Source organism: Pimephales promelas, chromosome 19 (assembly GCF_988280905.1).
Source record: "Pimephales promelas chromosome 19, fPimPro1.hap1.1, whole genome shotgun sequence".
Lineage (NCBI taxonomy): Eukaryota > Metazoa > Chordata > Actinopteri > Cypriniformes > Leuciscidae > Pimephales > Pimephales promelas.
Genome location: NC_142787.1, coordinates 29,273,634 through 29,290,599, shown reverse-complemented (window position 1 = coordinate 29,290,599; position 16,966 = coordinate 29,273,634). Strand labels below are relative to the sequence as shown.

At 37.2% G+C, this 16,966-nt stretch overlaps 1 protein-coding gene across 4 annotated transcripts in view; it reads right to left on the bottom strand.

The window, feature by feature from the left end:
- The window catches only part of plrdgb (PITP-less RdgB-like protein), a 64,386-nt gene that overhangs the window by 37,363 nt on the left and 10,057 nt on the right, over positions 1 to 16,966 (bottom strand). For all 4 annotated transcript variants that reach the window (XM_089123510.1, XM_089123509.1, XM_039693866.2 and 1 more), the window contains exon 2: positions 5,120 to 5,215. In XM_089123510.1, the coding sequence (XP_088979636.1) occupies positions 5,120 to 5,215 (96 nt within the window). The remainder of the gene's footprint in view (positions 1 to 5,119; positions 5,216 to 16,966) is intronic.

Below are 16,966 nucleotides of genomic sequence, written 5' to 3'. Positions count from 1 at the left end.
CCATTAAAACCTGACAATGGACACCTCGTCGGGCATTAACCCTTACTTGTCCCTTTTGTCTTTTTCTACAAATAAAATAAATAAATAAATAAATAAATAAACGCCAAATTTGCGACCCTTGAGGGTTAGGGTTAGGGTTAGGCATATTACATGAGTGGCATCTTAGTTTAGGCCAAATTTGCAACCCTTGAGAGTTAGGGTAAGGGTTAGTCATATAGATCTGTGTATAAGTCCACAATTTTGTTTCAAAACATCTAGAATATGGGTTTCTTTTAAGGCCATGTCTTTATGCAGTGTCCTCAACACAGAGGTAAGAGAAAAAATGAGCCCGATCTCATGAAAGTTCGTATCTATAGCACGAATGTCATTTCTCGTGCCATTTAAACTAGTTTTTGCGTGCCGTGTATATGGTACGCGTTTTCCGCGTGCATATGATGCGCACTTTTTGGCGTATAATAAGTACGAACTCCCTACCCCCCTTCCCCCTAAACCTACCCAGGGGGTTTTCAGTGCAAAAAAACATTTTTGGCGTGTAAATGCCAAGAGAAATGACAATCGTGGTATAGATACGCACTTTCATGAGTAAAAATGCTATTGGGGAATCATTTAAAAGAGGTTTGGTACAACATACAGACAAAGGGGCAAAAAAAAAATCAAAAAAAATCATGGAGCCAAAAATAGAGCACTGAGATAGCAGGGAGCAGGCAGGGAAGAAGGAGAGGCTGTGGAATAAGATGATAAGAAACTAATGAAGATGGATCACTCTCTCCATGTTTTCCTCCGGTCGCAAATTAGCCAGTTTTTAAGGATGAACTCTATCTCCTATAATAATTTGAGGCGATATTTTGCTCATATCAGTCAGTCATTATTAGTATGCTTCTAAAGGCCATGGGGTCGTTCTCTTGCCATCTGCAACTACAGCATTAGCCAGTTTCATTACAGCCAATTAGAGGATTATTCATATTTGAATGAATATAAGATGTTGCTTCCTTCCAAGGCACCAAAATGTGCTAAAAAAGGGGGGATATGTAGAGTATATGGAATAGAGTGCCAATATGGAGCAATATGGCCATGCTAATATTCAAAAAATGATTATTTTGATAATTAATTAATGCTCAATCCTTTTAATCCATTACTACACTGTAAAAATGATCGTGATTTTAACAGTAAAAGACTGTTAACAGTAACAGTAAAAGTAATGCTACAGTGAAAAACTGTTAATTGGTTAACAGAAAGTTTCCTTACTATATACGGTAAATAACTGTGATGTGGTATATTTAATGTAGTTTTACCGTAAAATACTGTTAAATTTACAGTTTTTGGAAGTGAAAAAAAAGAAAGTATAATTCACAGTGAAAAAATGTAAATTGACTTTCCCACAATTCCCTGCGTGACACTTCACATTTAATGTATTTTAACTGTTTATTCATATTTTTTTCTTATCAGTTTTGTTCATTAGGGTTTTATGTTACATTTAACGTTGTTAAATTAATTCTTATTCCATTTTTAAAATTTCAACATGTTATGGTGTTTAATGTTTGTGTGAATGACACTGTGCAGCTTCTATATAGTAGGATGAACTCTCTTGTGGAAGAGCTGATAATGATGAGCTTTGATTGGTCATTTGACTCTGATTATTGCTGTGATAGATGACTGTCGGTGTATTGCAATTGAACAAAACAGATATTAATACTTCAAAATGTCATTAAATTAACATTATATCAAATAATGAAATACAGTTTATTGCTGTAAAATTAAATACGGTCAAAGTCTGTAAAACCTAAAATGTTGCTACTGTACTTTTAAGAGGAAAACTCTGGTAACCACAGCTGCCGGAGTTTTCCCGTAAATTTAACGTATGTTTTTTTTACAGTGTATAGTTAGTGAGTTTAAAGCGGCTCGTTGAAACGAATCACACCAATCTGTAAACGAATCATTCAAACTGGTTTTATGAAGCAGATCCCCTGTTTCATTGTAAAGATCTGACTCAAACTAATAATTTGGTTACGAATCAGCTATCCCATTATCTCGCACAAAGCACTTTTTTAAAGTAGAGTACAATTCATGTGGACCACTTTTAGTCATGCAGGTTTGGAATGACATAAATGGCAGAATATTTCTTTGTGGGTGAACTAATCCTTCAACGTTCCTCAAACAACCCCAAATCATGATCATGCAGAGATGAAACTCGACTATTGACCAGAGAGAGGAGGCTAATTGGCATTCAAGATCAACCTTATTTAACGTCATACCTGCTGGCAGGGTACAGCACAGTCTGACAAGTGTTGCAGTAACAAATGGGCACAGCTTCAATGGCTGTGTGCCCATAGCATCATATCTAGATAACAGTGTGATCCAGACAAATGGGTTCAGCCCTTCACTGATGAATATTTGGGCCAACTTGCACATTAACACCAGAATGCTGTAGGGATGGGATGTGAAATCAAAAGCAGAATACAATACATGTATAACCTTCTAATCCAGATGTAAAAATGTACTTACATTCTGCATTCTTACCGCACATAAGAAATATTAAACGGCTACCCTGTTCAGTTCAAGACCTTGTATTATTTCCATTCAAAACCTTCAGCTAAGATCGAAATGAATGTGGAATGTGGAAAGTTATGCAGAGCTTCAAATGCTTCATTTCCACAAACCTTTTACATATGCTACGGTTCTGAACTCCCCAAATGGTTCTGTAGAGATTACAGCCATAATCACTCACAGGTACTCCACATTCGATAGCAATCTAGCCTAATACCTGTGAAATAAGACAGGGAAAGCGAACGAAATATGGCAGTGCCTTTATTAATACTGGGATTAACAAGAGAACCATTTGCCCATATAAAAAAAAATCACTTGAGAGTGCTTGATGCTCGAAAAATACCACTGGGCAATTTGCACCTCATGAATAACTGAATTGAACCAATTATAATCCTGCTGGTTGCTACCCAACAGACAAAACAAATGACATCAACATATGCAAGCGAATCATCAATAAGTTGTCCGGCATTACTTCAGAATCAGGTTCACAATGAAAGTCTAATATCCGGCAAGCTCGAACAATAGAAATCTTTAAGTCCCATTTAAAAACGTATCTTTTTAACCTAGCCTTTAGTTAGTGTATTGTTACAGTGTACATATATAATTTAATCATTTTCAGTTTCTATTATTTTAATTCCTTTCTACACTGTCCTCATTATATTTTATATGTGGAGTATGTCTAAGAGTGTATGGTCTACTTTCACACACGCTTTTATAGATGAATGTTTTACTGTCTTGAGTTAACTGTGAAGCACTTTGGGCAATGAACGTTGCTATTAAATGTGCTATATAAATAAATAAAAGTTGAAGTTGAGGGAAAAAAACGTATTTTTACAAATGGAAATCTGAACCTGAATTACCATGCTCACATTTTTAACTAACAATTCAAATGTGTTTCACATTTGTATGTCCTCGTGGACTGTAACACCAGTCTGCGTGTGTGATGTATTACTTTAGCCTTTTCTTTAACTTGAGTTGTGACTGGCTGTCAAGTCGAAGAAAGATCGCAATGGATCAGCCGTCATGAATTTCTTTGCAAATGGTGACGTCAAATCCATCTTATAATAAAGGACATGGAATTTGATTCATTAAAATGTTATTTGAGGGTCTCCATTTAGGTTTGATTTGTGGTGTATTTTTATTTGAAGTAAGTATGTAGATAAGTGGCTCCTCTGTTCAATGTTTGTAAGTCACACAGCCTTCAGTAATAATCTCTTCAGTTTTGCTCTGTTTGAGCTGTGTGCTGTCTTAATTCCATAAGGGATTTCAGCTACTTTTGAGTTTCAAGAAAATGCTTTTTTAAAGGGGACATATCACGCAAAATCCACTTTTATAGCCCTTAAATGCATTTTGTTGTATATTTGGAGTGTTTATAAGTACAGAAAAGATGTTCGTTTCGTTTATATCTTTTCTGTTTTGGTCATATTTTTCAACCTGTTCAGATTTTTCTGTTCTCTATGACGTTTTTTGAACAATTACGTCACAGTGTTTGCAGCGGAACTGACAAATAAGGACATTGACTACCGGCCCAACACTTCGAGCAATCCGCCATTATTATTTCTCGCTCCGAATTTGTAGTCCGAGCTCAATGATGCAGAAGTTACGAGAGGGCTAGTCAAAATGTTCGGTTGTTGGATGTACGTTAGTGACCTGAAGCACTTCAAGGATCCCCACTTCAACAACCTCCGCCAGTATAAAGTAGGGTTTGCCGATCGACTTCGTCTGAATGAGGGGTAAATTCCTGCTATCAATTAGCTGCTGTGTTTTCTGATGCTTTCTAAACGCAAGTTATATTATTATCAATACAGATTTTTAGTGGTAAGATTAGACCGTAGTCATTTATTTTGTCAGCGTGCTTGTTTTAACAAGAGAAATAGTCGACTTTCACTAATAACACAACATAGTTAACTTAACTCACATACAAATACATCCATATGAAGACGTTGTTCTGCAGGTTCGTCGTCGTCTTTTTCAACTCGCTCGCTCTGGCTCGAATATGTAAGGTTTGATGGACAAGTCTTGCGTTGTTGACATTTTGTTAACATGTGAATAAAAATGTTCTTTGAAGCTATAGTAATCGTATATCTCTAATCAAACTACAATAATGGCCGAACGGGGGGAGTTGAACCGACCGTGAACTCATCGACTTGGAGAGCGGGCGGGAGGAAAGACGCAACTCCTTTTTATTTAAAGGGGCCGCTTCGAAACGGGTTGCTCATAGACGCACATCAGAAAAGGGGCCTGGTGAGCTATAATAATGAGGAATTCAGACCCAAGCATTGCAGTTATGCTTTATATAGTCCACAATGGTATGATTTATATGTAAAAATGAATGATTTAAAAGCATGATATGTATCATTTAATAGCAGTTCATTGTAGTGACCTCTCTGCATAATGAGAAAATACTCATATACATGGCAATTGTGTTGACATGAATTTGCACATGGTTAGCATATAAAAAAAAAACACAGGGGGTCTTAAAAATATCTTCCAAGTGAGTTTTTAAAATTCAAATCCTAAAAGGACCAGCACTTTCCACTAATAAATATTAATCAGGAACAAGATCAACTCTTACCCCGGGCGTCAAAAAACTCCTCGTCAGAGCTTTCAACGGATTCCTGGGCAATGTTCTGGAGTCTCCAGTGGGAGGCGCTATGTTTTCGAGAGGGCACTAGAAAACAACAGAGAGCAACATTTACCACAAATCACATAAAATGACAAACAATAGAATTAAAGATACAGTACAATACAGGTCACAAACACATCACATGCAATTTCTTTTGCCATAAAATCCTGGAGCCTGTTTAGTTTAGTTACGCGTTAACTTTGTTCCTGTTTAATTTAAATTTAATAGAAGGATCATGTCCTTAATCCATCAGTTATCTACCTCTGGGTATATTTATAATTTGATATATTTAGATATTATTCATATATTTGGACATCCCAGTGGTTGATTGTTATTATTTTCAACTTTCTTCTCAGAGGGTCCTCATCACCCTGTCGGGGGTTATTTTGAGAGAATTTTTTTGATTATCCCTTACTTAACCCATGCCGATGCAGCTCCACTGCTGCTTAAACTTAGTGCAATGGCAAAAATGTGTCTTTTAATTGTCTCCTGTCAAATAAAAGGAGCTATAAAGACCTCAGAAAACATTGGTGCAAAGCCTGAAAAATAATATTCCCTCTGCTAAAGTTTCCCTTCGTATAGCAGACACAGTTTCACAAAACCTCTCCCTCAGGGAGCACCACTTTAATGCCAAGTGCGACTAATTAAAAAAGGAATAGCACGCCTACGCCGCTCGTTGCAAATTGTGAGAGAGGGCTGGATTTTGCTGAGCTCTGATAAGACTGTAAAGAACTTGCAATGTTCCTGACTTCTTTGTAGATTCGGCACATTTTCTCTTTTTGCAACTTAATCTGGTAGTCTCTTGCACTCTCTCTTCAACAAATCACTTAAAGAATGTACATGTAAATGTGAGGCATATACGTACAGGGCGCTTTTAGTCGAAATAAAAATGCATCCGCATGCAACGCACTTCTATTAAAAATGTCATATTCTAATAGAAAGAGACCTGGCATACAAGTAAAAACAAAAGTTAATGTGCAATTAGTTATCATTCAGGACTTCTATTTTGAGTTCTGAGCAAAGAAATCTTAACTTTTCTCTAAATTATACTCTCACTTTCTCTTCTTTCTTACTTTTTGTGTAAGAAACTTAACAAAAAAGTGGGTCACGCTCACTTTTCATTCATTTATATAAAGGGAGAGTTGACAAATCTGACCCAAATGGACTGGTAGAACCAATGGACACAAAAGTGACAGTAAAAGTGAACTCGCTCTCTTCCAAAGCTGAGGAAATTGTTGACAAAAAGGTAACAAGATGTCAGTTATATGGAAGTGGTCTCACTTTCCTCCATCCAGTCTTTCTATCTCTTCAAATATTGACCAGTCCACTCAGAATGCCACCCTCTCATCAGCACTTGATGTGGACCTCTGCCCTGTAGTCTCAAAGCCATCCTGGCACATTTTTTCCAGCCTTCGGCTTTCTGACATCCTTTATTGTGACAGAACAAAACTACATGGGGGGGAAAAAACAATTCACCTAAAGTGCTACATCTTGTGCTGTGATTATTTCCCCCCAGACAATTGAAGACATCGGGCTCCCATTACACGTTCACTTTCAACACTTTCAACATCTTCAATCTGTGCAAACTGTTTTATGCCGTTTCATCTCTGTTCTTCTCCACCATCTACACTTACCACTGAGTATTTCGTGACCCACTTTGAAAACAAAGTGGCCATATGCAGCTCATTCTGTCTGAGGAAGGCACTTCTCAAGTACAGTCTGTTTCTTTCCTAGGGTACGTCATATACTCTCAGGGAATGCGCATGGATCCTGAAAAGGTTAAGGCGGCGATGGATTGGCCAAGTCCAGATTCCCGTAAGGCCCTACAGCGGTTTCTGGAGTGGATTCGCCAATTTCTATCGGCAGTTCATTCGCAATTTCAGCGCCTCTGACCACTTTGACCTCCCCCAGAACTGCGTTCAGGTAGTCCGACCTCAAGAGTTGTTTCATTTCAGCTCCCATTCTTGTCCCATCGCTTATCACCTGCCGAACGTAACTATGACATTGGTAACAGTTGGCGTTGGAGGAGTGGCTACAGTTCAGGGGTGCCCTTTATCGTTTGGACCAATTATGAGAACCTCGAATATATTAGATCTGTCTAAAAGACAGGCTCGTTGGGCACTTTTTTTCCGAACGTTTTCATTTTGTTCTCTCGTACCGCCCGGGTTCCAAGAACATCAAACCCGATGCTTTATCAAGTATTTTTGATCAATCCGAACGCCCAGTTACTCACGAGTACATTTTACCTCAGAAAGTAGCAGGGCAAGGCAGCCTTAGAAGGGGTGATGCCTCCGCCCGGTCGTTTGTTTTTTACCGATGTTATTCGATGGGGTCATTGCTCCAATGTTGCTTGTCATCCAGGAGTAAGTCGTACCAACGGTTTGGTAAAGCAACGACTCTGGTGGCTGTTAATGGCTTGTGATGTTCACGATATTATTTTGGCTTCCTCGGTTTGTGCCACTAGCAAGACGTCTAACCGACCTCCTGATGGGTTACTCCGGCCGCTGTCTGTCCCTTCAAGATCCTGGTCCCACATCGCGCTAGATTTTGTTAGTGAGTCTAATGGCATAATGGTTGCACTGTAAAAGTGAATATACTTTATCTAATCAAACAAATTGTGGCAACAGATTACAAGCAATATTATTAATTAAAATTAACAAATTAGAATTGATAAATAATTAAAAAAAGTTAACCATTTAAAATGAGTAAAACTTACAATAACAACCAAAAAAAAACAACAACATTGAAGTCACCATTGTGGTGATCAGTGTCTGTATTAAGTTTGTTTTAAAATGACGGTTTTCTCCTTCACTGATTCTGCTTGTTAACATCATTCAATGTCGGCAATTTAAAATAAAGAGTTCTTAATTAATCTTTAACGTCTGTCTGTTAGTGAGATACATTTTTTTGGTGTAAACTTTACTAATTTTAAATGGTTAACTTTAAAGGAATAATTTGATTAATTTTTACTCAATTTTAATCTGTTAAATTTAATTAATAATATTACTTGTAATCTGTTGCCACAATTATATTAATTAGATACAGCATATTAATTTCAGCTTTCTGACAGGGTTTGTGTCCAAATTTTGGCAGGAGTTTTGTAAGTTATTGGGGGCTACGGTCAGTCTGTCTTCGGGTTATCATCCCCAGAGAAACGGTCAGTCCAAACAAGCCAACCAGGATTTGGAGAGAATGTTTTGATGTTTGGTAGCCAAGAATCCTTCATCTTGGAGCAACTTTCTATGGTTGAGTACGCATATAACTCGTTACCAGTGTCACGAGTCCTCGAAGGATTCTGTGTCCAATGTACTCTGTGTGGCTTAGATTCACTTTCAAAAAATTAGATAATCAAGTTCGTACACACACAGCAAGGGTTAATTGCATATTATATTGCACTTTTTTGGAAGAATTTTTTGTCAAGTTAATTTGTATTTAAGTTTGAAAAAACGCACTGCTCCTGTCAGACTCGTCGCTTGTTAAGCACACAATCAGCTGAACACAAGATAATTTCAAGACTGACATTCACATTGATTTATAATAAATATCTCATTTTTATTGGTCTTGTGATGACAAAGTAATGTTCTATGCATCAAATCATGCTGCATTAACTACTGAAGTGTGCTGAATAGCATCACATCAAATGGGTCAGGTTCTTCTTTTTTATCTGATCCAATAATGTCAACTTAATGGTGACTGACTAAGCTTTTCTTCCTCCAAGTAAAGACTTCCCGAGCCAAATCTCTCCTCTTGGTTGAAGAGACTCACAAAGTCGTTGCCTTAAGCCCAATTAAGCACTTGTTTTCATCCTAGATGACCATCTCTCCTCTGTAGACCACATTATACACTCACCGGCCACTTTATTAGGTACCCCATGCTAGTAACGGGTTGGACCCCCTTTTGCCTTCAGAACTGCCTCAATTCTTCGTGGCATAGATTCAACAAGGTGCTGGAAGCATTCCTCAGGGAGTTTGGTCCATATTGACATGATGGCATCACACAGTTGCCGCAGATTTGTCGGCTGCACATCCATGATGCGAATCTCCCGTTCCACCACATCCCAAAGATGCTCTATTGGATTGAGATCTGGTGACTGTGGAGGCCATTTGAGTACAGCGAACTCATTGTCATGTTCAAGAAACCAGTCTGAGATGATTCCAGCTTTATGACATGGCGCATTATCCTGCTGAAAGTAGCCATCAGAAGTTGGGTACATTGTGGTCATAAAGGGATGGACATGGTCAGCAACAATACTCAGGTAGGCTGTGGCGTTGCAACGATGCTCAATTGGTACCAAAGGGCCCAAAGAGTGCCAAGAAAATATTCCCCACACCATGACACCACCACCACCAGCCTGAACCGTTGATACAAGGCAGGATGGATCCATGCTTTCATGTTGTAGACGCCAAATTCTGACCCTACCATCCGAATGTCGCAGCAGAAATCGAGACTCATCAGACCAGGCAACGTTTTTCCAATCTTTTATTGTCCAATTTCAATGAGCTTGTGCAAATTGTAGCCTCAGTTTCCTGTTCTTAGCTGAAAGGAGTGGCACCCGGTGTGGTCTTCTGCTGCTGTAGCCCATCTGCCTCAAAGTTCGACGTACTGTGCGTTCAGAGATGCTCTTCTGCCCACCTTGGTTGTAACGGGTGGTTATTTGAGTCACTGTTGCCCTTCTATCAGCTCGAACCAGTCTGGCCATTCTCCTCTGACCTCTGGCATCAACAAGGCATTTCCGCCCACAGAACTGCCGCTCACTGGATGTTTTTTCTTTTTCGGACCATTCTCTGTAAACCCTAGAGATGGTTGTGCGTGAAAATCCCAGTAGATTAGCAGTTTCTGAAATACTCAGACCAGCCCTTCTGGCACCAACAATCATGCCACGTTCAAAGTCACTCAAATCACCTTTCTTCCCCATACTGATGCTCGGTTTGAACTGCAGGAGATTGTCTTGACCATGTCTACATGCCTAAATGCACTGAGTTGCCGCCATGTGATTGGCTGCTTAGAAATTAAGTGTTAACGAGCAGTTGGACAGGTGTACCTAATAAAGTGGCCGGTGAGTGTATGATGGCAGTCTGATCCTGCTGCATCAAGCTCAGCAAAACAAAGAAAACAACAATAACATCAAGATGACAGTGGCTATTTTCCTTATCAACCTCATAGCATCTGTCATAAATCCCCTCAAGCACATCCATTTTTATCTTCTGGGAATTATCTTGCATGACACTTCATATCAGGACTCCAATGCACACTGGCCCAGTAGGCTGCCAGTATGTACTAGACCAGAACTGGTTCTGGTTGCCTATCAGGATGTCAGCAGAAAAGGTCACAGAAAAAAAATAAAACTAAAATAAAAACTATTGAAACTATTACCATTGTACTAGTCGAAAATAATAAATCACAAATCATTTCATTCTATTTACAGATAAGATGCATTGCCAACATAATATACTGGTCAAAAGTAAATATTTTCCTGATATTTCCTGATACTGGTTTTTCTACATGAAAATACACGCGTTTCATTAAAAGGAAATGATCATATGGGAGTCATTTTAGTAGAACCATCGTGAGATTACCTGTACTCTAATAACAGGCATTTCAGTGATGAACATTTTGGTAAGCCTGTGTCCATATTGCCTCAATTTCCTGTTCTTAGCTGACTGAAGTTGAACCCAGCGTGACCTTTTGCTGTTGTAGCCCATCCAATTCATGGTTTGACATGTTCTGCATTTAGCGGTTTTCATAGCACTATTGTGGTGTGTGTTTATGTCACTTACTGTCGCCTTCCTGTCTGCTTGAACAAGTCTGGTCATTTTCCTCTGACCTCTCTCATTAATTTGGCTATTTACGTCCAGAGAACTGCCACTCACTAAACTTTTTTTTCTGTTTTCTCATAATGTTCTCTAAACTTAGATATCCTGTAACCCAACCAGTCATGTTAGGTCAAAAATAATCTAAAAGTAATCAAAAAGTATTATGTGATGGATTATGTTAAGTTCTTGGTAAGAAAGCCTCTAATAAGAGAAGAAAATAATGTAAGTGTTCTTATTTTATTGAGCTTATGGTTGTCAAATACTATACATTATTTTCAGCCCTAAAAGTATTGTTGGAGCGGTCAACCCAGTGTTATGAGGCAACGTAACTTTATTTACAAGTTGGCGATTTCATATGAATTCATATAATTTGGTTAAAAAAATATATTGTATGGTTTTTAAGAAAAAAAAACACAAAGGTCCAATCCTCAGTGGGGCATAAGCATATCATACGAAAATGTATGAAAGATATTGTGAAACAATAACGAATTTGCCCCCAAATTTGGCAAAACATAATAGTTATTAATTGCCATGAGAGTGTGCTTAAACAGTAGTTTGTGGTACTAGAATAATATAATAAATATTAGAGACTACATTAGAGCCCGACGGATAAAGGATTTTGAAGGCTGAAACCGACACAAATATTTGTTGGTATTAAAATCCGATATATCGGCCGATATTTATTTTTTTTTTTCAGAAACGCTCAACAAAACATTAACAGATTTCCCTAACATTAGTTATTTGTATTTATTTATACATTTTTACTAAAATAATATGATAATGCATTTTAAAAAGAAATTTGTTTCTTTTTTGTCACAACAGAACAGACTGATTATAGTGGCATTAGATAGCTTTGTGTCCGTTTTTACTTTATTTTTGAAATATTAATTTATCGGCCATTATAACTGCCGATACCGATAGTTTGGAAAATGCCTAATATCGGCTTGCCGATATATCGGTCTGGCTCTAGACTACATTTATATTCTTGAAAAATTCTTACCACAGCAATTACATTTGTGATAATTACCTAAGCAATTATCTACCATTTTGGAAATTAGACTATCAGGACGTAGCTGTGGATGGTAGTTTAATAAGTCTAGACTGCTATTTCTGTCTTTTAGAAACATTATACCCTTCCTACAGGCCATTTTCTCCAGAGGTGGCTTGATGAAGATTAGGAGACCCTAATGAGAGGCTCACTGTGGTACATTCATTAAAGCGGTAGATTTCCGAAGGGGCCTTCATCTGACGAGGAGTCGTTTTCTGTGCTCCCACCACCTGATGTAATGTACTCGGCAAGGATGAGCAGAAAGGATTAGCTATAGTCCTTTAATCGAATGAAACCAGGAATCGCAGGGAAAGCAAAAGCAGCAAAACAGCTTGTATAAATCAACAAAAGACAATATCGGATGAAGAACAGAATATACGAAGGAGATAACAATAACCTAAATAAAAAAAAAAACAGCAGATAATTATATGTAACCATAGAAACAAACAGGGACATAATCAGAAACCAAGGAAACTGAAACTAAACAGAGCAGAGAAACAGGAGCTAAGGGAAACAGCTAAGTAAAACATAAAAATCCTCCTTGAAAGCTATGGACCTTTAATCAAATGAAACACAATTATCCGGAAATCATAGTAATACACAAATGCAGAGTAACAGCTTGTATAAATAAACACAAGACAATGAGGAACAGAACCTAACTTAAACGCCCACTGAAGTGCCTTGAAACATTTTTGACGTAATTTCCACTAAAACAGGGAGACAGGGTAGGACTTATCGAATAAACCTCCCCGAATATCACAGCTCAGCTAAAGCATGTTGAGCTTAAAGCAACAGTTTCCTCCTAATCTCGAACTGTTTCTGCTCTATGTATCACGTCTCTGGACCGGAGCAGACTGTGAGCGGTTTACACTGTCTGAATGGTTCCCTATCCGCCATTTATAATGTAGAAAATAGTAAATGTGTGAACAAGTGACCGATTTCAGCCAGAGCATCTATTTATAGTGTGGGGGCAGGACACTTCAGGTTCTAGGGAGAATTTGATTGGACAGAAAATCTGATGATTAGGGTTGGGTATCGAGAATCGAGTATCGATTGGAACCGGGACTAACTTTTCGTTTTTCCCGGAATCGTTCAAAAGTTACAATTTCGATTCCTAGTTTCGATATTCACAGTCCGCCGAGCGGAAGAAGAAACCGCTGAACAACACCAACGAAGAAGCGTCTACCAGAAGTGTTGGCATAACCGCGCGAGTCGAACATGAGTACCTTACGTCGGCGATCCAAAGTGTGGCTTCACTTTTCTAAAAATAACTAAATCTCGGCAAAATGCAAAATTTGTGACAAAAGGAGTATTTTTACAGAAGGAGTATTTCCTTCAGAAAGGATTATTTCCTTCAGAAAGACCGTTGGTTAGCAAGGTTAGCTAAACTTTTTTGACCCTGCCTCTTAAAAGAATCGGAATCGAGAATCGTTAGGAACCGGAATCGAAACAAGGAATCGGAATCAGAATCGTTCAAATTCAAACGATACCCAACCCTACAGATGATAAGCTGAAGTGCAACATGATGTCATCAAAATCATTTATCCATATTGATGGAAGTGAGAGACTGAATTTTGATTGAGCACACTAGCTTATAGATAACAGTAAGGTTAACATATTAATTCTAAAAGACTACAAAAACTACAATTTTAATTTCATGGAAACTTTAAATACGAAGGAGATAACAAGACACAGCTGATAATTATAAGTAACCATAAAAACAAAAATAATCAGAAACCAAACAAACCGAAACGGGAAGTAAGGGAACAAAACCAAACTTCAAAATAAGAGTCCAAAACCGTGACAGCTGAATTTATGATTATGCAACTTGTCTTTGAGTTTACAAAATCTTTTAGTCCTTTCAATGTCATGTACATTGTATACTTAAAATACAATTAAACATTTTTTTAGGTTAGGGTTTTTAGATCATACAGGATACACAACTACAAGCGCTGAGTTCACACTTTATCACCGTAGATTACATAATCAGAGAATATTCAGTTTTAGCTCTCAAACTTTAGGAGCAATTATTTGCATGATCTTACAAATGTCAACCAATACGCTAATTCCATGTTTTTTTTTATTCAAAGATTTAATTAGTATTTTTTTTATGGTGTACAAGCAGCACAGTTTTAATTGGATCTTTTACTGCTGAAACACTATTATCTATTACCTTCCTCTCGCCTTATTAAAAAAGGTATTACGGTGTACAGTCTGATGTTGTTAAGCCTCTTCACATATATAAACACTCATTCGCCTTCCCCTGTGGGGTTATAATGAAGCTATTCATCTTCCGCTTTGTTTCTCGGAAATATACACAGGAATAGATGCAAACATAAATAAAAGGCTGGATTTTAATAAGTCTGGGAATTTCAGTGCTTGCAGCAATAATGTGGGTCTAAAAGCACAACAGAGACTGGGCTTCTAAAGTAAAGAAGCCTGCAGTACTTAAAAGCTGTGTGCCGACAGATGACTTCACATAGGTTTACTTTAATAGGTATTGATGGTTATATTGCATAATGTCTTTGGTCGTGGCAGCAGAATCATGCAGAATAGAGCAACAGCGACTCTTAACATCACAACAACTGTCAATGTTAGGAAAATATGAATAGTTTATGGAAATGCACAGCTTTGATAACTGATCTCTCAAAGAAGTGTTTACCCTTTCCAGGCAGTTTCATCTAGAAATGTTTGTTGCGTCTGAATTTTAATCTGAATAAAAAATAAATGACGCACTTTAATGATAAATGATGTGCTTTTCGCTACGGTCACTCCCCTCTGTCTCGGACACGCCTGTGATTCAATTAATGGTAATGTAGTTGCCTTGAAAAGCTGAAAACCAAAATGTTATCCGACCGTCCAATCAGCCTTGCCTTCGAGCACAGCCAATTTTAAAGACGAGGCTGAGGAAAGAGCATGTTAGGAATGCATTTCCTCTGCTAATCAATCAAACGTGCATTCATTTGGATTACATTCCAGGGCAGGATAAAAAGGTGATAGCTAGATAGATTGTTCTTCAGAATCAATAGTTATTTCACCAGCTTTGTCTGAAAACAAATGGAATTCAAAAATGGATTGAAATCTGAGCCTGTGTAATCAAACCTTTCAAAGCAGGAACGTCAAAAACTACATCATTTACATACCAACTCTAGCGCTTTTCTTTGATTTTGAGGAAAATAGTCAACTTTTTCAACAGGGATGACAAGAAAATGATTTCTTTTCTGCATGCAATGTCACATGATCCTTCAGAAATTATTTTAAACAATCATTTCTTATCAACTGATATTATAAACGATTTTTATGGATACCCTGACGCATTTTTGAAGATTCTTTGACGAATTGGAGGTTTAAAAACTGGACACAAATGGACTTACTATTTACTAAAATTCTGGATTAGGATTTAAAGCCACACTGTCGAACTCTTCAACCTTTATAATATACACTCTAAAAAATGCTGGGTTGTTTTAACCCAATTTTGGGTCAAATATGGACAAACCCGAAATGTTGGGTTAAAAATGTAATGTAAAAATTTAACCCAACGGCTGGGTTAGTCCATATTTGACCCAAAGTTGGGTTAAAACAACCCAGCATTTTTTAGAGTGTATATTACCAAAACCCATTGAGATGGTACATCGACTTATGAATGATGCACGTCTGCCGTAGCCTGAAGGTGTCTGTAGTTTTCAGTTTTCATTCAGTCATTGTTTTCTAACTGTTTATTCAAGTTCTAACACATAATAACAGCCACTTCAAACTATGTTTATTTCATGTATTGCCAAGTTTCTTGTTGCTCAAGCTTTGATTGTGACTTTCAAGCATCTTATGCTATTCCTACTACAGGAGTTCCTAAAAAATTTGGAGTAGGATTTACTTGAAAAAACCTTGCTAAACTATCTCACTCAGAAAATGCTAGTAAATTTACAAAGATTTGCCAAGTAAAAACCTAAACATATTTATCAGTAGCTTTAATTAGAAATCTTTAAGTGAAATTTACTTGGAATATGGAATTAAGTAAACTTTACAAAAAATAAGTAATTTTAACTCAGCTTGTAAAAGGTTGATTAATACCGATTTCCTTTGCCTTTGTATTACATTTCACTAAAACAATAATCTTGAATTTTATTAGTCATTTATAGTATGTGCTTTACTTAGATCATCTAAGTAATTTATATATACATCATGTCAGACATTAAGCCTTATGTGAATGCAAACACCTCAATACTTGGTAGACAATACACAATGGCGGTAACATTTGATGGATCATTTTTGTCGTTTTGAGCAAAAAATGTACTCGAAATGTCACAAAATGGCAATTTACTAATACTGACAACAAAAATCAATGATAAAACAGTGTAAATACAGCTGGAAACCAGTGAAAAATGAACCTCATTAATTATTCAAGGTCCAGTGCATGATGGGAACCCCAGTATCAGAAAAGTTGAGTAATGTTTACTTAATTTTATTGAGTTGATATTTACACTTTCATTTATACTCGCTTGAATTAAGTACTGATATGGAATTTACTTAGTTTTTTAAATTCTTGCCTGAACTAACTTTTTCAAGTAAATTACATTGGGTTTTTTCACTAGTATTTACTTAACCAAAAAATAATTTTTTACAGTGAAGGCTCGCTGTTGAGCCCTTTTACATTTTCCTTGATGTTCAATACTTTTATCTCTCTCACGACTTTTAACCAAGACAGATTTTTTTTATAATTGAAGACTTACTTTTATAATAGAACTATGACTAAAATATTATTTGTTCATTATTGTTTTCTTACTTTGTTTTTGACCATATGTTGGCTACATATCTCCCACTGCTAAAGCTCTAAAGCTGAAATAATTTCACTAAACATCTTCTCCATATTAAATTGCATCATAGAGAGCCAATGGCAGAACTTGCAACTACAAATCCCGAGAACGGCTCTCTTCTGCT